The sequence below is a fragment of the Convolutriloba macropyga genome, chromosome 4 (genome assembly GCF_964194025.1).
Source record: "Convolutriloba macropyga chromosome 4, txConMacr16.3, whole genome shotgun sequence".
Classification (NCBI taxonomy): domain Eukaryota; kingdom Metazoa; phylum Xenacoelomorpha; order Acoela; family Convolutidae; genus Convolutriloba; species Convolutriloba macropyga.
Window position 1 is genome coordinate 61,531,616 of NC_134471.1, and position 27,814 is coordinate 61,559,429.

Genomic DNA, 27,814 nt, shown 5'->3' on the forward strand with positions numbered 1-27,814 from the left:
AAACTATGGTAAGAACACAAAGAGGTGTTACGGGGACTCGGTGACTTTAAATTTAGTGCTCCTAAGGAAATAATTAATGGAATGTTTGGTGACGGAAGCGACTCAGACTTTGTTCAGAAAATATCAAAAACAATCAGGAAAGGGGAGGAGAAGGTAGTGAACTATGTCTATCCGTGGACTGGATCCATCCAAAAGCTGAAAATCATAAAAGTTATATCATGATAAATTTTCATGGGAAACTTGTTCATTCAATCTAGGGAATCAACTGAAGAAACTTGGCTACAATTTAAAGACCCTCCAAAACAAGAACAAACCTTGTTATATCATGGAGATACGTTTGAATAGGATTCAGCACATAATGTATTTGACCGAGATAAAAATTCGAACAGGTTTTTCATGGTTACATTTTCGAAATCAATAACAGCAAAAATAGTCAACGCTGTAAGCAGTAAGTATTTGACCATCAAGTTAGACGAAAAAATAACTTTAGTAGTTCAGGTAAAAAACAAGAGCAAACAGGTAGACGATTCTCAACTTCAAAGCAAACCACAGAAATTTGTATTAGACAAATGAATCCTTGAGGATCAAGGAGCATAATTTTTCACCAACAGATATATCTGAGACAGATCTCATGGACACAAAGATTGATCAAATCTTTGTGTGGGATGTTCGAGGTACGTTCGAAAATTTGAGAGAAGTAGAGAAATTGAATTGTCCCATAGAAAAACTTCAGAGAGCAATGATTCCAACTATACCATTAAATTGAAACGCACATCAAGTTTTCTTAAATCAACAAAACGCTCTAGGATTACACGCCGAAAGAGCGGTAGGAGTACTTTATGTCCATAGGTGCGCTAAAGTTGTCGTCCGTGTCATAGAAAATTCTTTTCATACCGAGGAAGTACCAGTTAGGATGCCTTCTGACAACAGTTAAGAAGGGATAAGATACATGCACCCTATTTCTAAATTGTTCCATGGATAATTTACAATAGCGAAATGGAACTCCTTTTACCGAACGCACTTGAGTTGCAGAACGGATCATCGATTACATATGGCAGACAACTAGAACTGATTGACAATCCCAATGAGATGCCCAATTAAAGAGTTAAGGTCAATTGGTCCAGTACTGCACCAATGGAAGGACTGTTCATTGATGATGACCTTGAACTTAGCAAGACAGCCCAAAGTTTAAGACACTCGAGACAAACAATAACAGTACGAAAGGTGTTCCTAGGACAAGGGGGCTCATATGAACATGAGACCTTAGAGTATTACAACATGTATTTCAGAGATACAGGCACCAGTCGCAAGAACTCTTACTTTTTAATTACCTGGGTAATAAGGTGAAACATATTTGGTATGTGGCCAAGGCGGTCTTCATTAGTTTGACGACTATTTTAATCGGCCTAAAAATCATTAATTGTGTCACGCGTGTGTTCCTGTCAACCGAGATGATACGCAGTGGAACTAATCTTGTAGTTGCACTACAGCCTATTAATCCAATGGGGATATTTAGTGTTATTTAGGCTATCTCAATAAACGTTTTAGGGAACAAAATTTGAGAAGAAAAAGGGACATCGTTGAACTGTGTGACAATGATACAAACCTTGTCGTTTTAAAAGCAAAAACGCTTAAATCTATTCTCAAAATAGCCGAAATTGAAATTGATACACTGGGTAAATTGTGTTTTGTAATACGTAGGAATGGCAGAACCAAAAGTGATCGATTACTGTTATTACCTAACCGATCTCTACAAAGTGAAGTCAATCGTCAGGCATCAAGTTGATAGGATTGTTTTAGTGACGTCCAATAAAAGATATGTAGTACCCTTGACGCAGCTTCAAACACCCAATATCGTGGACAGAGCCGCAATCAGTGTGTTGGAACTGAATGAGCTGCGAGGCAAAATTGAAGAGCAACAGAAAAAAAAATATACAAAAGCAAAATGCTGGGAACTGCTTGGTTTCGGCTCGTAGAGGAGCTTCGGCAGTTAAAGCTAGAAGGTCAAAAGATACATGTGCACATTTTAAAGACGAAAAGGTTACTTGTAAACACTGAGAATCAGCGGGAGTCCTGTAGGAGGCAGTTTGAAATGTTGAAGAGAGAGTTGGAGGATGCAAAAAGCGAAGCAGAAAACAAAACAAAGGAATGTGTCGCCCTAGTATATGAGCGGAAGTGTTTAGCTCGAGAGCTGGAAAATAACAAGGAGGATATCAGAAAGATACGGAGCAGGGTGAAAAATGAGCAGACGTCAAAAAATGTCATCCAGAGGAGGCTGGCGGCTATAAACGCACAAAACCTTTTCAGTCGACCACGCAATCTATACGAGCTGATGTACCTGCCGCAGGGTCAACAGCCCCCACAATTTTGAAATACTACAAAGCGTTGTCTTTGCTCTGTCATCCGGACAAGGGTTGCCGGAATGACTTCTTCAAGATTGTTTTGCAGGCAGAGAATTTTACGGAAGACAAGAAAGCCAGGAGTATTATCATAAACATGGAATAAAAAAAACAGAAGAATTTATGATCTCAAATATGGACTAATAAAAAATTTTTTGAGTGAGTGTAACACTCATCTTTCCTATAGGGATTCTGAAAACTAACTAGGAAACCAACTAGTCCTAGTATACCTCTCGATTCTTTAATTGTTCGTGGGATTTTCATTTTAATGACTGCCGGTATGTTCTCCGGGTCCACTTCCACGCCTCTACGTGATACATTGTGTCCCAGGAAAAAAAATTTTCCTGAAAAAATATATGTTTTGAGCCCTTCATTTTCAATCCAGCGTTTTTAAGTCGTCCAAGTACAACTTATAGACAGTTGAAGTGCTCCGGATAAGGATCTATACGTTAACCATCGACGCTTCTCTGTTTTTGCAATCGTTTATTCCACACAAAACTTCAGAAATTATCTTCTGGGACAGAAATTTTTAATTTTTACCAATCATAGGGCACTCAAGTGGTTATATAGTTTTAAGGAACAAGACGGATTGTTGACCAGATGGATAGAAAAACACGGACAGTTTGGTTTTTAAATTAAATATGAAGCGGGAATGAATAATCCTCACGCAGGCTGTCTGTTGAGAGTTCCACTGACTGAAAAAAGGAGCCAAAGAGTGCAATCAAGTGAACCAAGTAAACACCGAAGACAAAATTATCTGGTCCATTGGACTAGGGAAATCTGTGGAACAACTAAATGAACATCGGAAAAATGTAGCCGAAGCAAAAAGAATGAGAATGGGTAACGCTCTCAAAGAAAAAACATTGCGGGAGCCTCCAGAGCACTTTGAAATCTTTGGACTGATTTCAAAATCTTACGAAAAGACACTGATTTAAATGACAGAAACAAATGTTTTGACGAATTTAACAACTTAACACAAATATTTATTCAAAGATCACTTTTGAAAGAAATTATAACTTTCTTTCAAGTACATTGAGGACCTTTTGGTATGGCTAAGACATTTGATTGAGTTCGAGAAAGATTCTAGTGGCCCGGGATAAAAAAGGATGTTTACGATTCGGTAAGTTCTTGCGAGGCATGCTGTCAAAAGTAGTCAGCACACCAGAAACGTATCCACAGCCTGACATCTTGAAAACCAAGTCATCCGTTATGTCTGGTAGCCTCGGACATTATGGGACCTTTACCCGAGTCAAATTGAAACAAATAAAATCTGTTAATTGGAGATCAGTTCGAAAATCGTATGAAACAGTTCCCATGAGAAACCAGGAAGCTTCAGCGGTAGCTAAGACCTTTGTAAACATTTGGGTATCAAGATCTTGTTATCCGGCAAATCTCAATAGTGACAAGGGCAGTAAATTTATGTCAAATCTTTTCAAGAACATGTGTAAAGAGCTGGGAATTAAAAGGACATCAACAACAGCTTATCCTCAATGAAACGCAATGATAGAATGCACCAATCGCACAATCGAAGAGAGTCTTGCAAAAATGTGGTTGAACATCAAAACTCCCTGAGTGACTACCTTCCGCTAGTAATGATGGCGTACAGATCATCAATTCACTCCATATCCAATTACAGCCGTTTTTACTTCCTCTTTGGACGATCATGCGCGCTGCCGGTTGATTGCATGTATCAAACAATACAAACCAAAATCTATCCGACTTTGAGTGATTACATTGCTCGCTGGAAAGACAAACTACAAACGTGCCATGAACTGGTACGGGAAAGCATGGATGTGGAGCAAAAAAGACGAAAACCTACTATGAATGTGGCATATTTGGACCAAAATATGAAATTGGTGATTTAGTAATGGTGTTGAACGCCACCATGAAAACTGGCCAGACAAAGAAATTTAAATCCATTTACAGCGGACAGCAAGTAATACGTGAAAAAATCAAGGATCTAAACTTTGTTATCGAAGATTTGAAAACTAAAATTCAACAAAAAAATGCATTACGATCGACTCAATTGTTTTAACAAAAAATAGTGCAGCCACTGTGAAAACAGCACCTAAAGAGGCAAAGAGTGAACCGAAAATACCACAAAATGACCTTACGGAGGACAACGATTTTGTGGATGTTGAAGTGGGCACTCCAAATTTGAATTACACAGAAAGAAGAGAAGTTAATCTTGAAGAGAATAATAGTCAAATTAACCCTGGTAGTGAAACTGAAGATGAGACAGTTGAGGAGGAATTGTTTGAAACACCAATTTGTGAGAGTACAAGAGAATCAATAAATACTAACATATACAAAAAGAGCAGAAGCACAAAGGTACCCGCGCCAAAAATAGCCACACAGCAGAAACGGTAATAACTGGTGTAATAACCAAAAAGAATGAAGGCGAAGAATTTCCGAATAGAAACATGGCTTCTACTTCGCAAACATTACCGAACGGCGATAACAAGAAGTGCATAGCAACGGGAATAACAAGACCACGGAAACTGAAAGACTTTTTTCATTTCAAGATAACGATTCAGAGGAAAAGTTTGATAATGACGTGTTCTTTTAAAAGGTGATACGAGAAAATGCTGAGTGCGTTGAATCCAAATTGGAACGTGCCGCTGAAATAGAAATTTCTCCAATTGGTTAGCATTGGTTTTTCACAATCTTTTGAGATTGGTGGGTATGATTTTGAGATCATTTTGCAGACGCAAAAGTTTGCCAATCTGAACGAACCATAAGCGAAACGTCACATATGAAGGAGTAGAAGGTAAACCAAGGAGGACTCATCTACTCTGAGAACAGCAAAAATAAATTAAGATGCTGCATGTACAGAGCCACATGCACTGTAACTGGGCTGACAAAAAAGTGTTTCAAATCACGATGCAACATAACTGAACGAGAAAACCCAAATAATTCCAACATTTTACCCTTTAAAAGAATTAATCTGCCAAAAACTATGGTAAAGACACAAAGTGGTGTTACCGGGGCTCGGTGATTTTAAATTTAGTGCTCCTAAGGAAACGTATTTGACAAAGATACAAAACCGAACAAGTTTTCGTTACTTAAATTTTTGAAATCAACAATTCAGAACCAAAAGTGATCGATTACTGTTATTACCTACCCAAGCTCTACAAAGTGAAGTTAATCGTCAGGCATCAAGTTTATAGGATTGTTTTAGTGACGTCCAATAAAAGATATGTAGTACCCTTGACTCAGCTTCAAACACCCAATATCGTTGACAGAGCCGCAATCAGTGTGATGGAACTGAATGAGATTCGAGGCAAAATTGAAGAGCAACAGAAAAAGATAAACAACAGCAAAATGCTGTGAACTGCTGGGGCTCGGCTCGTAGAGGAGCTTCGTCAGTTAAAGCTAAAAGGTCAAAAGATACATGTGCAAATTCTAAAGACGAAAAGGTTACTTGTAAACACTGAGAATCAGCGGGAGTCCTGCAGGAGGCAGGTTGAAATGTTGAAGAGAGAGTTGGAGGATGCGAAAAGCGAAGCAGAAAACAAAACAAAGGAATGTGTCGCCCTAGTATATGAGCGGGAATGTTTAACTTGAGAGTTGGAAAATACCAAGGAGGATATCAGAAAGGTTCGGAATAGTGTGAAAACTGAGCAAACGTCAAGAAATGTCATCCAGAGGAGGAAAATTTCAAAAAACCATTCAAAATTTTCTAACTTATTTTAAACAACCAAAACAGATGGTAATCGACAATATACCGGATTTTAAACGAAAAGTAAAGGCACCATAAATTATGATGGGAAACATCACGGATTTAGACCTTGGCGGTATACATCAAAAAATCTTTGTTTCTGACGGGATTCGACAAGCAGGTAAAACCTGTTACATCTTAGTTTAACTAACAGGGACGCATACGGTTAAGAAAAACTATGAGAAATTCCCGAACGGATTTGAGAAAATGGTAAAAATAAACGAAGATAAATTAACCATTGATTGGAAAACAATTAACAACTATAATTAAAACCTCAATTCATTTATTCGGCTGCCTTTCTCCAAGCAATAAAACTTCTTATTAATCTCTTTAACTACAGTTTTTATAAATTTATTCTTCAAACCTTTAACTCTGTAACTTTTAACACTAACAATTATTTAACATTTCTAATTCTTGAATAAATTAAAATCTTTGACTTTAAAAGTTTTAACTAGCTCACACCCGAGAAGTAAAATGCTTTAGAAAATCCCCAGCAAAACAACCGTATCAGCATAAAATGCAAGGATATTTTAGTATGTGGTCCCTGTAGTTTCTCAGCTTTAATTTCCAAATAAAGCGGAAACAAGATGTATAGAACAGTAACAAAAGCGTGCAAATTTCTGGATTCCTAACACTTGCGATACCAGAAATTAATGCGTAAAGCTTGAGACACCAGATATCTTTCTGATTACAGTTTATCACGAGTTTCACCATCTTTTAAATCTCAACGCAGAAAGTGCGATATGAAACATCCTGAGACTCGACGGAGTATGAAGCGTCCTAAGTCACCTATTCGGAAACGAATTAATCCTTCAAGATACTGAACTAAAAAGGGGGATAATGAATATTACCACACAGTTTTTTTTGACACCAAGACGTTACACACCCACGTACGCACACACACACACACACACACATACACACACACACACACACATGAGGACGCACACACAAAACACATCTTACACTCACCACACACATTTACGCACGCACACAAACGCACGCACACTATCACGGTTGCACACAAACACACACACCCACGAACACACACATAAATACACCACACACACCACACAAACATCACACGCACCACACCACACAGCACACAAATTTTTTTAGACTACACGTTAATCAAACTGTTTCCATCATTAGACTACAAGTCTCACCACTCTTTTATTGCCAGTGTTTTCGTAGTAACAGTGGCGATAAAAGAGTGTGATAAACTCGTAGTCTAATGATGACGTAATTTTCCAGTGTCGATCGGGCATTAAAATTTATTACAATAGCAGTTTATTTAACGTCCAATAAAAGATATGTAGTACCCTTGACGCAGCTTCAAACACCCAATATCGTGGACAGAGCCGCCATCAGTGTGATGGAACTGAATGAAATGCGAGGCAAAATTGAAGAGCAACAGAAAAAGATAAATAACAGCGAAATGCTGGGAACTGCTGGGGCTCTGCTCGTAGAGGAGCTTCGGCAGTTAAAGCTAGAACGTCAAAGGATACATGTGCAAATTCTAAAGACGAAAAGGTTACTTGTAAACTCTGAGAATCAGCGGGAGTCCTGCAGGAGGCAGGTTGAAATGTTGAAGGGACAGTTGGAGGATGCAAAAAGCGAAGCAGAAAACAAAACAAAGGAATGTGTCGCCCTAGTATATGAGCGGGAGTGTTTAGCTTGAGAGCTGGAAAATACCAAGGACAATATCAGAAAGATTAGGAGCAGGGTGAAAACTGAGCGGATGTAAAGAAATGTCATCCATCTATAAATGCACAAAGCCCTTTCAGTCGACCACGCAATCTATACGAGCTGCTGTACCTGCCGCAGGTTCAACAGCCACCACAATTTTGAAATAATACAAAGCGTTGTCTTTGCTCTGTCATCCGGACGAGGGTTGCCGGGATGACTTCTTCAAGAATATTTTGCAGGCGAGAAATTTTATGGAGGACGAGAAAGCCAGAAGTATTATGATAAAAACGGAAAACAAAAAACAGGAGAAATTTTGATCTCAAAAATGGACTAATAAAAAGACTTCTGAGTGAGTGGAACACTAATCTTTGTTAGAAGGAGGCAGTATAATAAGCCCTACTTAGAACGTATGACATGCTTGTAAATTACAAAATGCAAAAACCATTCGAAATTTTCCTAATTTATTTTAAACAACCGAAACAAATTGAAATCGACAATAAACGGGATTTTAAAAGAAAAGCAAAGGCATCATAAATTATGATGGGAAACATCACAGATTTAGACCTTGACGGGATACATCAAGGAATCTTTGTTCTTGGCGGGATTTTTCAAGCTGATAAACCTTTTACCTGTTAGTTGAACTAACAGGGACCCATGCGGTTAAGAATAACTATGAGAAATTCCCGAACGGGTTTGAGAAACTGGTAAAAATAAACCAAGATAAATTAAGCATTGATTCGAAAACAGTTAACAACTATAATTAAAACCTCAACTTCATTATTCGGCTGCCTTTCTCCAAGCAATAAAACTTCTTATTAAGCTCTTTAACAACAGTTTTCATAAATTTATTCTTCAAACCTTTAACTCTGTAACTTTTAACTCTAACAATTATTTAACATTTCTAATTCTTGGATAAAATAAAATCTTTGACATTAAACGTTTTAACTAGCTCACACCCGAGAAGTGAAATGCTTTAGAAAATCCCCAGCAAAAAAAAACAGTATCAGCATAAAATGCATGGATATTATAGTATGTGGTCCCTGTAGCTTCACAAGTTTGATTTCCAAACAAAGCGGAAACAAAAAAAGACGTATAGAACAGTAACAAAAGAGTGCAAATTTCTGGATTCCTAACACTTGCGATACCAGTTATTAATGCTTAACGCTTGAGACACCAGATATCTTCCTGATTTCAGTCTATCACGATTTTCACCATCTTTTACTTCTCAACGCAGAAAGTACAATATGAAACATCCTGATATCTTTGACTCGACGGAGTATGAAGCGTCTTAAGTCACCCACTCGAAAACGAATTAATCCTTCAAGATACTGAACTAAAAAGGGGGATAATGAATATTACCACACGGTTGTTATCGCCACCGAGAAGTTACACACGCATGTACGCACAGACACATACAGTCACACGCTCACACAAACGCACGCACACCACTAACACACACCGGCACACACACGAACAAACACACACAAGGAGGCACACACAACACATCTCACACTCACCACACACGCACGCACACAAACGCACGCACTCAAGCACGATCGCACACAAACACACACACCCACGAACACACACATAAATACACCACACACACCACACAAATATCACACGCACCACACAGCACACAAATTTTTTTAGACTACAAGTTTATCAAACTGTTTCCATCATTAGACTACTAGTTTCACCACTCTTTTATCGCCACTGTTTACTTAGTAACAGTGGCGATAAAAGAGTGTGATAAACTCGTAGTCTAATGATGAAGTAATTTTCCAGTGTCGATCGGGCATTAAAATTTATTACACTAGCAGTTTATTTAACTGCTATTAACGCAACAGGTGTTGATTAAAAGTTTTTGAGCAGGATCATGTAAGTGTTTAAGCCTAATTAAAGGACAAACTCTCGAAAGCTACTTCAGTAAAACTGAAGTTTGACGTACTACAGAGACAGAATCCAGTACCACTTCTGCTGTTACTAGATCACAAACACTTAATATTTACTTTTCATCTTTGGTTTAAAAAAGATTTATGTGAGATGCTTTTTTTATATATAAACTCTTGTACAACCAGCTTCAGCATGTCTCCAGCTAACAGCAATTCAAGCTGATTTATTAGAAAGATTTGTTGTCACTTAGACAAAATTGGGAACACATTTTTGCGACGATTTTTATTTCATTAATTTGCTTTTCCTTGGCTGCATTTTTGACTCTTCGACACAGAAAGGGTATAATTTGATACGGCCCGTTGGCATTAAATCACGGGGAACTGCTTAGAACTTTACTGGTCTCTAAATCTATGTAGTATGAACTTATTGGATCTTTATGAAAACAGTGTACCGTACCACTTCTATGCAGGTTACTAGGCAGTTCTTTGAACTTACCCTTGGTGAGAAAAGTTGCCGTTTTGAAAAAGATTGAAGATTTATGCGCACAGCTTCACTTAAGCCAATTTATTGCAATTTATTGATTGTAATAAATTGGCTACCGAACTACAAATTTGAGATGTGAACCAACAATTGACTAGATTCTAATTAATTGCAATCGTCGAAATCAAATTTTTTAAAATCAGAACATAACAGTAGTCAAGTCGCATGTACCTCATCATACTCCTGTGCTGTAGACGGAAAGTAGAACCGAAACGTTATATTGTATTCAAGGATCGATTCTGTTTTGCTTCCCCCCCTCCTTGCTTAGTTAGCATAAATCTTTTATGACTCCCAGGCACACGTGCTATTGTCTTACATAGTAAAGTGCCATATAAAAACATGTAATTTGTAACGGGGGGTCATAAAAAACACCGGGGGGGGGGGGGACAGTATAGATCCGTAATCAATAGTGAGCTTTAGTCGTTTCAAAATAATTGATCGGGCATTTTTTGACAAATTTTGTTGGATCAGGTGTTAGTTCTCACGATATAGTTTAACTATTAGCTGTGAAAATGTCAGTTAATTGGTGTTTTGCCTATAAATTAATGGTTTTGGAAAGGCCTCACAAACAATTAATTGCTAGCCATAATTGTTAATAATTAAACATAACTGGTTTTTGCCGCTCAATACTCAGTCGGTCTAGACTGTTTGTAGTTAAAGTAGCTTAGTCAAAAGAAGGCATGCTTGATCGTTTAAGAGCATTGCGTCCGACGTTAGTTTCTAGTTTTCTTTGAATACATCATTCAAATTAAGAAACATGCCTTTGATACAATTGACCATCACTTATCATTAATAATTTAATTCTCAAGAACAAAGTTGGACTTACTGGTACTGTGAATTGTTTTAAGTCATACCTGGAAAATAGAAATGTGCAAGTCATGGTCGATGGGAAATACTCCAGCAAGATCTCAATTGGAACTGGAGTGCCTCAGTGATCCGTTGGTTGAGCCAATATCCTGTAGCCTGTACCTATTGGATTTTTTTAATGAAAGCAGTGTACCTTACCACTTCTATGCAGATTACTCTCAGAAGTTCTTTGAACGTACCATCGGCGAGAAAAGTAGCCGTTTTGATAAAGGTTTAGGAACTATGCTCACAGCTTCACTTAAATTACACTGTAGTAATTTTCATCGGAAGACAACTCACCGATTCCTTCTCGATTTTGTTTAATGCTTTTGTCTGAACTTTCACCCACAATTTCGAGCAAGATTTTTGGAGCTCACTTGGATTATAAAATGAATTCTGAGAAACAATCCACATGTATTGCAAGTTATGTTATCTAGAGCTTAGGAGACTCTACAGCCTGTGTCGAGCAAACGTGTGTTACCGAGTTTTCTTCTCTCCTGACTTGATTACTGCATTTCCTTATTCCTGAAATTAAAAAAAGCTTGTTGGTAAACTGCAAAGTTTTCAAAATGCTGCGGCCAGATGTTTGAGGAGTTCGCCGGAGCTTTAAGTCATCCAATGGACTTCTGAAGAAATTGCACTGGCTACCTATCGAGCAAGGAATAAAGTTAGAGTCGTGCTCTTTAATGTTTCGTGTTTTTCGCAATTGGACCTGTGCAGATTACCTATTTGAACTGTTTACAAAAATTGCATCCTCTGTTTACCCTCCCACTGTAAAAAGTTTGTCGTGCCGAGATCATGAACAAAACTGGGAAGAAGAGCTTTATCTTATCAAGGCGCTGTGTTTTGAAACTCGCTTCCTTCTTTTGTGACTTTCATCAATGATTTTTCAGCTTTCAAACGTGCTCTGAAGACGTTTCCCTTCTCTCAATCCTTCTGAAATTTTCGCACTCTTGAGTTTAGGAAGGCTTTTTTGAACAAATCAACATCACTGTAGGGTTAAACACGTTTTTTTTAAATAAAGCAATTATCAAAAGGTTTTAAAATTAATTGATTTCTCCATCGACGTTTATGCGCCTCATTGATGTTTTACAAGAATGTTAGCTTTCGGCACTTTATAGCAAGCTGCAGCCGTTATATTGTGGTTTGTTTTGTTGTCCTCAATCATTGTACGATTCGAAAATGCATATTTTTTTATCAACCTCATGTCAAGACTCTTCGTTGTGTCCACTCGTTGACACCAACGTTTACATCAACTTTCTTATTGAAAGGCTTTTTTGACTTTTCTGAAGATTGCAGCATGAGCCCAGTGCGCTTCGTCAAAAGTATATGCTTAAAAGTAATTATATTCTAAAAATTTTCAAGGCTCATTCAGTCTCTTGAAAAAGGCGTTCATATTACTCGTGTAAGTGGACAAGCTGGGTAGAGCAAATATAGAGCAAATATCATTGATTCAAATGTTAAATTCTTTCAACCAGTCGGACTCAAAAATCGAATCTTAAACTTGATGTGGAAGTACTTCAATATTTATTTCAGCATCGAAAATTCGTGTTCCATAACATTTATCTGTCTCTGCGAAAAATGTCGGTCCTCCAACGAAATAAACTTAACAAACTTAAACTAGTATGACTCATCTATTTATATAAATTTTGCGGGAGCAGTCCCTCACGTTTGTGGAAGCCATAATAATAATAATAATAATAGAGGGAGGCATCCATGACATTCATGTTTTGCCTTTTTAAATTATACCGCTAAAATTATGTTAACCGATAAATAAAACAATTTTTCGTTACTTGATGAACGTTTGACTTAATTAAGTCAGTGAAGTTCTTCTCAATGTTTACTCATTTTGGTTTTAAGTAAATTGAGAAGATGTTATGAGCTATTTGATCCCTGGTATGAAGATAAAGGTATTAACTGTTACCATCGGTGCGAGGTTCACTTTTTGGCCAATTTGTTTAGTTTCTCCAATACTATGAAATGATGTCAATGACCCACTATTTCAAGGACACGATAATAGTACCCGACTCAACTGGTGGGTATTCTTTTGATAAAACTGAGGGATTTGAATTCTCAAAATTAAAACTGCTAAATGGAAGATTGTATATGCTTTTCTCCAGCGTTGCTTGCGTGCTCATAAAGTTGTGTGTTCTAGCTGAAAGATTGTGGTGCTTCATCTGCTTTGAGATAGGATTTCTTAGCCTTAATCCGTGATTTTATCGCAAGATAAACTTCGTAGTTCACTTAATAAATGTACAATAGCAGTCATATGTTGGTGTTACTCTAATGTTTGACTGCATTCTTTTGGGCTAAAATCCCTTTCCGCCCAAATTTAGATGGTCTTTATTATTGATAAGAAACATCTTGGTGTTTGTTCTTTGCTTATTATACGAATTTCTGAAACGAGCTTCTTTTCGACGCTAAACCTCTCAGCGTTCAGTTGACTACAACTTTGATATCGATGGATCCGAAGGAGAAATATTACATAGGTAATCCAATTGTTGTTTTTTACAGTGTTGTTTGGTTGTCAGTGTAGCATTAACTTTTTGTATAACCTCCAAATAGATTGAAAAAGCTATTGTAGAAGTTGAATCTGCCATGTGGTTCTTGCTGATATTTAATTGAAAAATTGAACAATTCCATGTGTTAAATGTTGTTTCAGTTTTGTATGTACCGATAACATGGTGCCTACATATCGCACATGGGATGATGAATACGGTGATTGGACCCAGTCAGTTGTACCTTGCCCAGAATGTAGGGCTGGATCTAAGCCAGATTAACTTTGTCTGGACTTTTGGATTCATTGGATTTGTCGCGGGAAGCTTCACAGGTTTGTTTATTACCTAAACTTGAAAAATCCTGATGTATTTATGGTTAAAAGGATCAAGGGGGTTTCACGTTATGTATATATGTTATATATGGCAAATCATAATTTATAAATGGTTAAAAAGATCAAGGTAGCTTCACTTTGCGCTTTTTTGGAGATTCACTCTATCGATGTCTTTGGAGCATTGTTACACACTAAACAAGTCCATTTATTAACCTATTTATCAGCAAAATTTAATGCGGATCTTTTTTGAAACTTGACTGTTTGCTCAGTTTTAAGACTTTTGGCCTCCACAAAAACGGAACGGAAGATTTTTACATTAGTTGATCCCCATTTTTGAACAGTTTGTCTTTATATTAATTTTTTGTTGTTCTGATTTTCATTCAGTGTTATACTCTATTGTATTGCGTGCTAATTTAGTTACAGAATGATACAAAACAAATTTTCCTTAACTTTGAATTGAAAATAACACGAATCTGTTGTCTATTTTCCTCGTGCTTTTGAATGTCTTCACTTTCAATATTGAGACTGGTCATGCGACCTTTTTTCGTCAATCGCAAACTTTTTGTTGCTACTGATGATCTTAAACTGATTTATCAAAATGACATGTGCACTTTGAAGCTTTAAATATACAGAAATTCATTGGAGGTCAGCAAAGTCCAACTGCACTGAGTTGGACATTTAAATAAAGTACTACTGACAGTAGTACTTGAGAATGTTTAACATATCTATTACTCAAGAAATTTGAAGTTAAAATTGTTTAATTACTCTCAAACGAGCTTTATATCAATTATTTGGGTCACTGTTTGTCTGCCTCTAATGCTATGTTTGCTTGATCTTTTTTTTTCGTCTGAGTTTTTGAAGTCACAAGATGAATAGGAAAAGTACGAAAGTACGAGGGTGTTACATTGTTTTCAGTGGTCTTAGAGATTTAAATCCGAGTGTACGTTCCTTCAAAACTACCGAGGAGCCATCAATATGGTGTATGAGTTATTTTTTAGTTTTGGACTCCCCGCGTCCATTTTTATTCCGCTTCCCTATTTATCCCCCCCCCCCACTTTTTGCGAGTTTTACCCTGTGAGCAAAATCTCCCCAGTAAGTTATCTAGAAACAATGACAGTGCCACACCAGTCGTTTACGAGCAATTCGTCCGAGGTTTTTAAAATTGGTTTGGTAATTTTTATAAATTGTTGATGAGGCAAACCAATTGTGTAGAAACACAACGGTCTGGTGACCAATTTTTTTTCTCAGTGGAAAGGTAGAACCGTTAATTTCTCAGTTTTATGCCAATGTCTCGATTCCCAATAATCGGTTTACCAAATTGGTTCTCTTTTAGAATTTCACTATTGTTATAAAATATTATAGCAAAGAACAAAGATTTGAGTTAGTCCACCAAGGCGAGCGCAATGGAAGCCGAAGTAAAAGTAAGCCGACAGAAAAGCAAGCCGAAAGTTATGTAATAGTTATGTAATCTATCAGAAATAATACATTGGTAGACGTTACAATCAATACTGCGCGTAGTATTATTGAATAATGTATTCCAACGCACCAAAGAAACAAAAATACGTCAATTTTTAGACATCTAGTGGGTACGGGCCTCAGCAGACCGCTGTCCATTGCCATGCCGCTCATCCGCTGTGGGATGTAATCCGAAAACCGCGGGCCGGTTATCGCGGCGAGAGCCCACCGGCCCGCCAGGGGCAACTTAAAATACGGGTATCCCAAAATTTTTCGGCTTACTTGACCTCATTTTCAAAATTCGGCTTGCTTGACCACCACCGTCCACCAATGCCTGATAACTGTCCTAAATATTACATCAATTCACTGCTTAAGGTTGTCACTCACATCTTAGCAAAGCAATTTGAAGCGAGAAAAATTGTAACATTTTCCCCAAAAATCTAAACTATTTTCTGCAACGCAAAAGTTTAGAAGATCAATTTACCGGTTTTGTCTGTAATTACGATATGTGATGCGATTATTTTTTAAAATTAATGTAAACTGTTCGTGAGGTGAAAAAACTGTCTACTTATTTTTCTCATTTGTTTTCTCTCACTAAGTAGCATGCATTTTTCTGTCTGCATAACTATAGTTTTTATATTATTCCCACTTCAGAAAACTTGGTTATCACCGTTTCCGATGTGAAAGAGTAAAAATGGAATTTTAAGGCCCAAAATTGGAGAAATTTAGCTGCTTTCAAAAACCTTCAGCGGCCCATTCCTGCTTCGTTTTAAACGCTATTGCGGTCATGGATTATCTTATTTTTAGCGGGGGCTGTGATGAAGACGTGGTTGAAGAAATCATGGATGAAAGTGTCAGTAATGGTAATCTGTGGCCTTGTCAGTGGCACCTGCATGATATTCCTGCCCTTCATTACAGATGCAACGTTGCTCTTCGGATGCAGGCTCATACAGTTTTTCGTTTTAGGTTAGTAAAAGGTGGCCATTTTCCCCACACACTTTTTTGATTGTATTAATGAAAAGCATGCTCTTCCTTAACTGTTGTAGGTAAAATGGTCAGGATTACTTTCCATTTTCAGTTATTTTATAGAGTTTTTGTTCTAGCCGCCTTGATCACCGCGGACACATCTATGCTGGTATACATGTTGGGCGCTGTCAAGGCTAGACCCTTCATAATGGCGCTGCATGCATTCATAGGAGTAGGGTTTTTGATTGCAACCCTGCTTGTGAAGCCTTTTCTACCAGAAGCTAGGGGTACTGTCTGTCACGGGGACGCTTCACCTCAAGGTCACAATTCTAGCAGTAAGTTGCGGTTCTATACTTGTTATAGCTATGAGATGAAATTTAGCTTTGGTTAAATGGTTTTAATGTTCTGATCCGCATGTTAAATGTTTTTCTGTGCAACCAGACCAGGAGAGGTAGTCAAGTACTATTTTATTATTGTCCAAAACTTGAAAGTATTTAATTGCTTCTGTCTTTTTGATAGTTTTTAATTGCTCTCAAACGAAGTATGTAGCAATTATATTAGTCCTGTCGGTCTTTTTGTAATGCGATTTTTCGCTTGACTGATTTTTCGTCTGACGCATTTGACTTTTCGTCCTCAAAAACGGGATAATCAGGTAGCGCCCAGTGGGCCTTATGTATTCTTTGAGTCTTTCAGCTGTTTCAGCTCAAACTCTTTTGGAGGCTCTTACTTATGGTGTGAAGAGCGGTTCTTAGAGGTTGAAGACCCCCCCCCCCCCCACTATTGCCCCCAACGCGTTTTTCCCACCCCACTGTTACCCCCATCAGTTCCCCGGTGCATCCCCCCTGTGGCTATCTACTGATGAACAACCGCTCGCTGAAAACACGCAAATTTATAATTTTCACAATTTTTTTGTGCACTAGGGGCCCAGGGACCTGATAGTTTCTAGAGTTAATGGAATGGTTATCAATATTTTAATGACTCGAGTTTTAGCAATTTTTTTTAAGATTAAATTTAAAATTTTTTAAAAAAATTTTGTTCCAACAAGTTTTTGGATCTTTATGAATCAGTGAAATTGTTTAAGGCTTAAAAAGGGATACTGGATAGTCTCTTGAGACAATTAAAATGGTCTAAAGATATTAATATCACGAATTTCGTCAAGATTTTGTTAAAATGTGCAATTGTTTTTGATTTTTGATTAATTTTGTCCTTTTCTTATCATTACTGGCCAACGAAGCTTTATAAGTCTTGCAGATGGGTTACATGATAGAAATCCCGAGTCAGACAATGTTTTTGAACTTTGATGAGTTTTGCACTTTCAGTTTTTTGTATATGATTTATTTAGTAACAAGCCATGACAACTCAAAGTTGCAGAGTCGAATCTCACCATGGAAAATATTCCTAGCTCTCTCTCTCTCTCGCTGTGTTGGTTGGGGTTTAGTTTCTTCTGTTCGTCGTTAGCGTTTTATCTCTAGCACTCTCTCTCTCTCTCTCTCTCTCTCTCTCTCCTTAACTCTTGTCGATGACGCGCTTCAGCGGCTGTTATGTGGCGTCATGTCATCGTCTCTTACCCAAACCTAACGCCCCTTCAAGCTAAAGCTAGCCTCACTAAACAGTGGCTAGGTACTGACAAAGCCAACCTCTCGCGGGTCTTTTGAGAGCCATTCGCACAACATTAGTCGGTTACGTTTTTTAATTGATCGAAGTTCGAAGCAATTTTTGTTGCTGTGTGTGGTTTTGAGCAAAATTTTCGCTTGACTGTTTCGACTCTCCGAGTAACTTTTTTGGCGCTTAATGAGTTTTCAGGGCTCTAAACTTCCCTCCCATTCACAATTTTAAGCAGCCGAAATCAATTGGCGGAAGCTTAGTACAAAAAGTCAATTAAAAGATGCATCAAAATTGGCGTCTTTTTTTCACTACTTAATTGTAGTATAATAACAAGTTTAATAAGTCTTGATAGTTGTATATAACATCTAATGAAGAACATTTGTGAATTTCTTAGTACCTATCTCCTTGGCTAACACCCAACACCCCCACCCCCTACTGAAGCAGGCTGCAATAGATAAGTGCTCCCTTTACTCATTCTATTACTTATTAATATGCTATTTCTTATTAATAGCCACCTCAGCCGTCTATTATACCGCTCCATTTTGTTACAATTCAATCAATTTGAATTGTATTGGGGCGATTTTTTTTTAAAAGATCTGTTCTTACATTTTCATGATTGTTGAAGTCAGATTGGAGTAGTGATTTTGGTCTCGCCGAAACAGGAATTGGAGCGAAGAAGCGAGTGGTTTTGCGGAGTGGAAATTTTTCACTCTAATTTTAAAGAGTGAAAAAAGGGTGTTTGAACAAAAATTCGCTAGTGATTTTTTGTTCACATGTGGCAATTTCACTTTAATTTTAACTTTTTTCGATTTTTTTGGATCGGATTTTTTTCTTAATGGTTTTCCCAATCCATTCATAGTCATATGATACGAGCCTCTGTAGTGTCTCACTATGAAACAGGAGTGTTGAACAACAGAATGTCATCAAAATAATTCGCACTTTAAAATTGTTTTTCTACAATAATCATGTTGTCCCTTTTTTTCTTTCAATCGCAATCGTGTTTATGGGAATCAACGGTGGCTATTTTCCGGCAATCTGCCGGGTATGTTTTTAATGTGCAAATCTTTCAGAAGTTCGAATTTGTTGATATTGATTTTGACAACGTATCTCTTGAACTTGGGAGTTTTACCTGCTTCTTTTGATATTTTTGTTATTTTGTTTGTAATATTTTTATTTGGTGGAACTGATTAAGGGTTCTCAGTTTTGCTGATAAAAGCTGCACTGCCTTCTTTGAAAAGCTGCTAATAAATTTTTTGCTTTCCATTAGAAACAGTATGGGTCATAGTTGCAAGTGATTTTGAGTCACGCTGTAATACTAAATGGGGTGAAAAAGTGAGTAATTTAACAAGCGTTTGAACAAATTTTTGGTTTTGAGGTTATGAAATTTTTTCCAGGTACGGCTATTTGGCTTTGTTCTCAATGTTTCGCTTTAGTAAAAGTATCCTATGTTCTAATTGTTCCTATTTGCAGTTTGGATACCTTAATAGACAACTGATGCTATTTATGAGTTTTTGGTTTATGCGCATCTTTTTAATTGCTGCGATAGTAATCTATTATTGAACTTCTCTTTTTTACGTACTTCATTTCTGTTGCGACCGTATGACGCCCCGCCCTCTTCAGACATGATTTCTGTTCATTCCTTCATCAATTTCAACTGCTGGATTGCGTGCGTGACGTCAGTTTTCACTCTTTGTGGAGCGAGTTTTTCGGTTAATTGCGCAATTAAATTTTGGTCAATCGTGACATACATAACTCTTGCGTTTTTCTCAATTGAATTCAATGAGATTCTCTACTAAATATGGGTCACTCGAAGTTTATTTGAGGGCAGCTGATACAAACAAAGCTTAAGTTGTATAATTTTTTCCTCATTGAAATTCTGCATCTCATCAATTAATCAAAAATATTGAATTTTGTTTCTTTGATCAATTTTTTTTATCGTTTTGAGACTGCAGTTTTTCGAATCTTTTGCCGCTTTTTTCTGGCAACCTAACAGCTCATGAATGACAGGTCTGATTGATCGGTAATGAGTCATAACTAGGTCGAATTAATCGTTTCAGTCTAAAGCTAATGGTTTCTTTGATGCTAACTGTTTTTTTTTAAAAATTAGTAGCGAATTTTCGAGTTTCACCCCTTTTTGGTGTTCGTTTTGTGGTCTTTTTACTTGGTCTCATGAATGACCGGTCTCAACTTTGCAAATGAGGCCTGCGTGGATTCAATTAAACGTTTCAGCTCAAACATTTTAGATTGCGTCTACACTATTTGCCTTCAAAATTTTTATAAGTATTTTATTTTTGTCGTTTAATGGAATTTTCTTATTTAAAATGGCTGTATTGGGCTGCTAATGAGGCATAGGAAGTTATATAATAGTTTCAGTTCATAGTAGTTGTTTTTATTATTAAAACTATCTGTTCTCGAAAAGATATGATTGACTTTTTGAGTTTCTGCTGTTTTTTTTGCTTTTCTTGTGATTTTGGTTATTTTATTTGCTTCTTAGCTTACATTTTGACTTATATATCATTTGTTTTTTTTTAAAGTTTTTGAGTCCTTCATTTTTCTTGTGTACCTTTTTCACCATATGAAATTAAAAAAGTTGTTTCATAACTTCTAAAGCTCTATGGTGATGTGTTTCTGGAGTCTTGGTATGTAATTATGTGTTTGTTCTTACATTGACGGCCCCTAGTTTTCAACAAGTTTCTGGTTTTTGTCAAGTTATATGTTTGTTTTCTTTTTTTTCCTCTCCTTGATTTCCACAAGATTGTATGGTTACATGGTGTGCTAACCTTGAGGACTTACTTTCGTTACTAAGTGTGGTTTTTATTATTGACTTTTACCAGTTTTACTAGTTTTTGATTTTTTTGAATTCTCAAGTTTATTCACTGCTATAGGATAGCGTGCTTTGTTGACTCAATATTTGATGTTGGTATAAGTTCTTATCATTAGTTGATGTTAATGTAATATGTTAATTCAATTCTTGGACTCTAATTCAGGACATGCTTCCCTATGTTTTTATTTCTTCGTCAAAATTTTTGTTGTGCGTCGTCACGTTTACTTGAAATTTATTTTCATTTTTTCTACGCAATTGTTTGACCGAATTGCGTAATGACATTTCAAACTTATTGGAATAGTTTTATGTTCATGCGTGTGAATATTTGTTTTTTGACTTACAATTTTCCGCACCCATAGAGAGACTCGTTCTTACTTTAATTGAAGGAGAGAAGGTCAATTGACAATAACCTACTCGAATTGATGTTTACGTGAGGGCAGCTCAAAAGACGCCAGTTCACCGAATTTTACTGTTTATTTTAAATTTCAAAAGCTTATAAAATACATAACATGATAATAGAATAATTTTAAGTTTCCAGAAGTGAAAAATTGATGTTTCTCGCACCGTTATTTAATATGTCCCTGATTTTTTAAGGCTCAATTAATTTGGTTGTTGCTGCTAAGCGAAGTGTTCGGACGTCAAAATTTTGATAGCAAGTCTATTCTGATTAATTGCTCTCAAAGAAAAGCCGTTGCAATTATTTGTCTTGTTGGTCTATTGTTGGCCGATTTTTTTTGTTCAATCCAAAAAAAATGCATTGTACCTGGACGGTGACTCACAATGAAGAAGCGACTGGTTTTGCCGCGTTTTATTTTGTTCTCTTTTTTAAAATTAGTGATCGAACGAGGATTTCGTTTTCTCAAAATTTTGGTTTTTGGTTGCGTGCGGCCTATTTTAATCTGACTTCTATTTTAATCTTTTTAGTGCTGTTTTCGCCAGTTTTTTCCATATTCATTGCTGGCGACCTGTAGATGTAATTTTTTGTTCATTCAATGAAAATTGTTTGAATTGTGATTTATGAATTGTCTCCCTATACTTTTGTGGTTTTAGACGTTTACGATATGTGAAGTTATGCCCTATCAAAATTAGCTTTCCTTTAATCAGGGAGTTTTGTGCGTCAACTCATTGTTCACCACTCTATTTGCACAGGCTTTGTTCAAGCGCGGGACTAAGTTTTTGGTCACACATGACTTACCTCACTCTTAAATGAGTTTCCTTACTCTCAATTACTTTTATTTGAAGTTAAAGAAAATTGAAGATTTCTGTCTAATTGGAGATTACACCAGGGGAGCTTATGTAAAGAAGTTTCAAGTCTTAGTCAAACTGAGACGCCACATTCTTTTGATTTTTCATAGATTTTCATATTTTTTCAGTTCGGATTGACTATACTTCTGCTAAGCTATTTTCTGCCAATCAGCCTGCTTTGTTTCTGTAGGTTTTTGCTTGGCGATTTTTTGTCGGATTGACTTGACTCTTCGCGCTTGAGTTCTTGATTTTTGCGTGATCTATTTTGCTCTCTTTTATAACCCAATTGGTGGCACTTTATCAAAAGTCAAATAGGAAGTGTTCTGAAATTGTTTTCATTTTTTCTATTGTTTCTATTTTTCGGCTTTTAACCCTTAGTCAATGAAATCTTACACTCCTAGCACTTGGGTGAAGCAGGCTACAGTTGAGCCGCCGTAGTTTGAAAACATTTACTCCGACGTTAGTCAATTAATTATCACAAAGTCGTTAAGATAAGATTTGATTTTTTAAATTGCTCTCAAACGAAGTTTGTAGCAATTATTTTAGTGCTGCGGTTCTTTTTTTGCGATTTTTTGCTTGACCGATTTTTCGTTGGAAACATTTTACTTTTCCTCAAGAACGGGATAAACAGGTAACGCCCGGTAGGCAATCAGTTCTCGTAGAGCCTCTCGGTTTACTAGTATGCGATTCACCGAAACTATTTTTGAGATTTATTTTCAATGGGTGAAGGGTGGTTCTTAGAGTCTGACTGCTAGCTTTTCAAGCTTTCCAATCGTTTGGGAGCCATTGGCCGACTTTTCGTCTTATAGTTATTCTTCTGAAAATTTGTCTCTTTGTCCACAAAACGGTATAAACAGGTAAAGTGCGGAGGTAATTAAGTCGCCGTGAAATTTTCTTTTAGACTTACGCCTCAATAGTCTAAGTATGCGATTCGTTGAAACTGTTGAGGAGATTCAATTCTTGGTGTGAAGGACCGTTCTTAGAGTATGAACTCCAGTCCCAACCTCCTCCTACAGCAGTATAGGAGCCGAATAATCATTGGCACTTTGTATCGTTGTTTTTTTTAATAAGCAAATAACTGTTAATGCCTCAGTACTGATTATTTCGAATTGGGTTATAACATGTCAAAGGTATCAATTGATCTTTCTTTTGTGTGAACTATTCATGATTTTTTCAGGCTCAGTTGTGGACGCCAGTGGAGAGTCAGAAGTAATAGACACTAGCATGATCCATTGGCCATTTGTGATTGTGGGCTCATTCTCAATATTTGCTTCTCTGCTGTTGGCTTTCCTGCTTTGTCTTCCATTTCACATTCCAGTTTTCGAAGAAACACGCAAGTCGCAGGTACTCAAAGAGGTAAACGGAAGTGGAGATTTCAAGGAGTCGAAGTTGGCAGACATTGAAGGTCAGTTAGACGTTTTCTCAATTGGCAAAGTCAAATCGTACTCATTTGAAGTTTTAGTTGAAAGATAGATAGCAAAACCTTTGACGTTGTTGACGTTTTAAAAATTTTCATGTTCAATTGAATACACCTAATCTTAGTCAATGGTTTCTCTATTATGTGGAGAAATATTTATGGCTTCTCTCTGCGTAAAATTGTTTATCCTTTTATTGATGCTTTTAGGTAAATAAGTCAATCTTTATTCTTTCGTTTTGAAACCACGTTTTGAGCATTTTTAGCCTTTTCAAGTTTTTGTCGAATACTTGAAAAGTATAGGTGGGATTTTTTGGAAAAAACGCGCTAATTATCCGACTTTTTGGTTTCCAATGATCAGTTTTGACTTGCTTTGAATTTTGTTTAACTGTTCTAGGATAAGTCCTGAAAATTATATCTAAACACCCAATTCAGATCAATCATTTTTTGTCAGTTTATTGATTTTTATTTTTTCAAATATGTGCATTGATAGGTTGTGGCAGTGCAACTATATCAGAATAATTTTTTGTTTTTTTTCAGACGATGAAGCACCACCTGAGGCGACGAATGTTAAGATCCAAGCTATCTTCATAGTTCTCATCTTTGCATATTACGTCACGACCTGTGGAATCGAAAGGATTTTTCAATCAATGACATACTCCTTCGGGCTTTGTGGACCCTTGAAGTTGAGTCCTTCAGCGGCTGTCATTACAGACAATGCTTACAATGGTGGATTCATGTCTGGACGTATTTTGAGCATTCTTATTGGTAAGATATTGATTCGAAGCGAGCCTAATTCTGGCTCGGGCTGTGCTGTTCTTTCAGCGTCAAAAACAACTTAGGAAAAGTTCTTGTTGCTTTCTAAGAGCAGCATAAAAATGCAAAGCATTGAAATCATGAGGCGTAATTTGGGCAAATTTTGGCTGGGTAAATTGTAAGTTATTACGTTGGAAACTGCGAAGTCTAATGAGTGGGCAAAAAGTTTGCTTAAATTTACTGTCCATCAGTCTGTAGCGTTGATACATAGTGATCAGATGTTTTCAGAGAAATTCTATAAAATGTAACAACGTTTTAATGTATATGTGAATATTTGTTCCGACTCCACATTTGTCCGGAGGGTGGGATTTGAAGTATATGCTCAACCTCAACTGGATTTTTGTCCACTAAATTTTGGCCCTTCTGTGTATTTATTGTACAGAGGTGTGTGTGGTATAATCGGAGAGCCCGTCAAGCGTAGAACATAGAATTACAAGTTTTTTTCAAGTTTTGCCTATTAGAGGCGTTATCGAGGTTTTGAAGTTTTGAAATTCGGCTGATTTTCACTATATTTGTTCACTTTGTTGTGTACTGTCTTTTTTAAGATTTGCTCACAATCACTCGATTTTTGTCTATGTAAAAAATTAGTAGAGATTTTAATCACGATGAAAAAGTAAATCGAGATATGAAATGAGTAGTTCTAAAGCGCAAGTATTTCAAACTCCTGTTGAAGTGAATCAAGAAATTGAAGAATTTTGTTTTTCTCTTCATTTGCGCGCAAATGTTGCTAATTTTGGTATTCGTGTTCTTAAGGTGCATGTTTTTCAAATCGATCAACGAGCTGCTACTAATTTTATGGCTTGAATTTGAATCGTATTTTTGTTTGTTTTTTAATAGCCGCACAGCGATAGCTGAGGCTATTATTGGCCTTCTCTTGGTTTTTTTTTTTATTTCGTCGTCATGATTTTTGTTACGACCATATGACGTCACAGCCATTTTTTGTTCATTCGTTCATGCAATTTCAACTGAATTGCATGTGTGACGTCATTTTTCGCTCTTAGTGGAGCGAGTTTTTTTGTTCATGCGCGTGATTAAATTTTTGGTCACACTTGACTTACCTCACTCTCAAAAATGACTTCCTCACTTTGAAATTGACTTTTATTTACTTTAATTCAAAGAGATAAGGTCAAATGGGTGTGTATCACTCTAAATGAAGGTTATTTGAGATCAGCTAATAGAGGCAGCAATAACTTTTACAGATTTTTAGTCAAAATATAACAGATCAGCCTTCAATGAAAAGACGAATTTTTTTGGTCTGTCTTTTTTACTTTTTTTTAGACTGCCGATCTACGAATCTATTGCGGCTATTTTCTGGCAATCTGCCAGCTATGTTTTAAATAAATATGGTCTTATAACTGGCAGGTGGCTCTGAAGTTTGAGGGACGGTCCCTTTGCCTGAGAAAAAATTTTAAATGTTTTGAGTGGCTCATGGTTTTTATGGCTTTAACACTATTTTATGACTGTACCTTCAGTTCTGATCTTATTGGTCCCTTCTGTTTTCTTAGGAATTAAAATTGAATCCGTATATTGGTTTTAATTTTGATCTAGCTGCCTTTGACTTTGATAATAATCCTTATTTGAAAATAGCAAATTTTAGGTTTTTACCGTAATTGTTGGTTTTGTTGTGTAATTGTTGTTATAAGTAGCTTGAGAATAGCGTAATTGTTGGCCCACTAATATGACAATCGTCAAATTATTGTTTTTAGTTTAATGTTAATTACAAAGAGAGTTTCTGCAAATTTATTACAAAATGGTATCTTCTATTTAGCAATGTAATATAGCAATGCACTAGTCGTTCGAGAGTGGTAACCTGAGTGGTATACACGTCTGTCCATATTTGAGAATCCTTCAAGTATCCTTGAGAACCTGTTACTCTGTATTGTATTGAAGTTATCCGTCTCTATTTCATTTGTAAAATGTGCCAAAAATAATGAGGAGTGAACGCACATTGGCGAGCCTCCATGTATCATTATATATTGTGCAGATATTTGTATCGCCATGGTAGAATTTCGATGAAATCATAGTCAAATGAGTCAATGTCAAAATCGAAGTCGTTTTGAATGTTTCAGCCAAATTCATTGAGCCAAGTCGCCTCGTGGTGATCAGCCTGTCAACTTGTCTATTGGCTTCAATCTTTCTTACAATCGTGAGTGACTTCTCTGCCATTGGACTGTATTTGGGAACATTCGTAGTTGGATTCTTCCTGGCTTCTGAATTCGGTGGCTGTGTTAACTGGACTGCAAAGGTAAATTAACCTTTTTATGAATCACTTAATATTGTTAAATTGTTGCTAGTTGATCATTTCAACCCAGCAATAATGCGTATTAATGACACGCATTCGTTGCTCAATTTATTTGGACTTTAGCTCGCCCCCAAACTGCAACTGATTTTCAATCGGAGATAATTTTCAAAGCGCCATGAAACGCATATTGTTGTCTGACGATAATTATGAATAGAAATATGCCATCAAATTCAATTTAATTAGTATGCATAACTGCTGTGAGTTAAAATGTCTCAACTTTTTTCTTTTTTAGTTATTTATTGTTAGTTTGTACGTTCTTGTTCGGCTGCTTATGACCACTCAATCGCCTTTCGAAAAATTATTATTTTGTTTCCTTTATTATTCAGAAGATCGACATCACGGGAAAAGTATCTTCGGCCTTCTTTGCTGGTTGTGGTGTGGGAGGAGCGTTCACGCCTATCTTGTGTGGATACCTCTTCGACTCTTCTCTGGGACCCATGTCCATTATGTATCTCGCATGTTTTTCTTGTGTTCTGCAGTGTGTCATATTCGCGGGAGCCTGGACTGTTGCAAGATACAACCAATTGAAGTGAAAGTACGACTCCTGCGACAACTTAAGATGGCTTTATTTCGATTGTAGTTTGTGTAACTTGTTTGGTAGTGTTTTTGAATTCATTTTTGTATAGCAAACAATGTTTTTCTATATTTTGAATTGTGTCAGACAGTGTTTGTAGCAATTATTTAAGTCCTGTCCGTCTTTTTCTGTATGATTTAAGCTACCATTTTTTTTTTCGCTTGGCTACTATTTTAATTTTTTCAAAGTTAATAGCAATTAGTTGGGTCCCGTGTAACTCCTCTCCAAGAAGTATTTAGCAATTATTTTCGTCCTGTTGGTTCTTTATGCTATTTTTCGTCTGATCACCGATTTTCGGAGAAACCGGATAAACTGTTAAAGCCCGAACGCATGAAGCTATTGACCAGTTCTCTTAGAGCTTTTCTAGTTTCAACGAAGCTGCTGGGGAGACATAGATTCATGAGGTGAAACGCAATTTTTGGAGTTAAGACCCCACAATCCAGCTCTCCCCATACTCTGCTGTATTTGCGTAAACTGAAAGTGTAAAAACACAATTTTGGTGCTTTGGATACCCCCTCACCAAAGACATCACAAGTAGTAGTACAGAAAATTTTGTATTTAACTATCTAAGTTTTTTCTTTGCTCCTTAAGGCTAAAGATCTGTAAAGCTATTGCAGCTTTTTCTCTTAATCTGCAAACTTTTTTGGGTCTTTGCGAAAGCTTGGTTTTGTTCTTGGTTTGTGATGTAGTTT

At 36.7% G+C, this 27,814-nt stretch overlaps 1 protein-coding gene across 2 annotated transcripts in view; it reads left to right on the forward strand.

The window, feature by feature from the left end:
• The window catches only part of LOC142338586 (sodium-dependent glucose transporter 1A-like), a 79,247-nt gene extending 52,049 nt beyond the window's left edge, over positions 1–27,198 (forward strand). Inside the window, exons 1-8 of one of the 2 annotated variants that reach the window (XM_075388402.1) lie at positions 13,441–13,580; positions 13,754–13,921; positions 16,184–16,342; positions 16,480–16,677; positions 23,194–23,421; positions 23,971–24,198; positions 26,316–26,491; positions 26,875–27,197. In XM_075388402.1, the coding sequence (XP_075244517.1) occupies positions 13,553–13,580; positions 13,754–13,921; positions 16,184–16,342; positions 16,480–16,677; positions 23,194–23,421; positions 23,971–24,198; positions 26,316–26,491; positions 26,875–27,081 (1,392 nt within the window). In that variant the 5' untranslated portion in view covers positions 13,441–13,552 and the 3' untranslated portion in view covers positions 27,082–27,197. Of the gene's footprint in view, positions 1–13,440; positions 13,581–13,753; positions 13,922–16,183; positions 16,343–16,479; positions 16,678–23,193; positions 23,422–23,970; positions 24,199–26,315; positions 26,492–26,874 lie in introns of those variants that run through there. The other variant, XM_075388403.1, reaches the window with a different exon arrangement.
• The last annotated feature ends 616 nt before the right edge of the window (positions 27,199–27,814 follow it).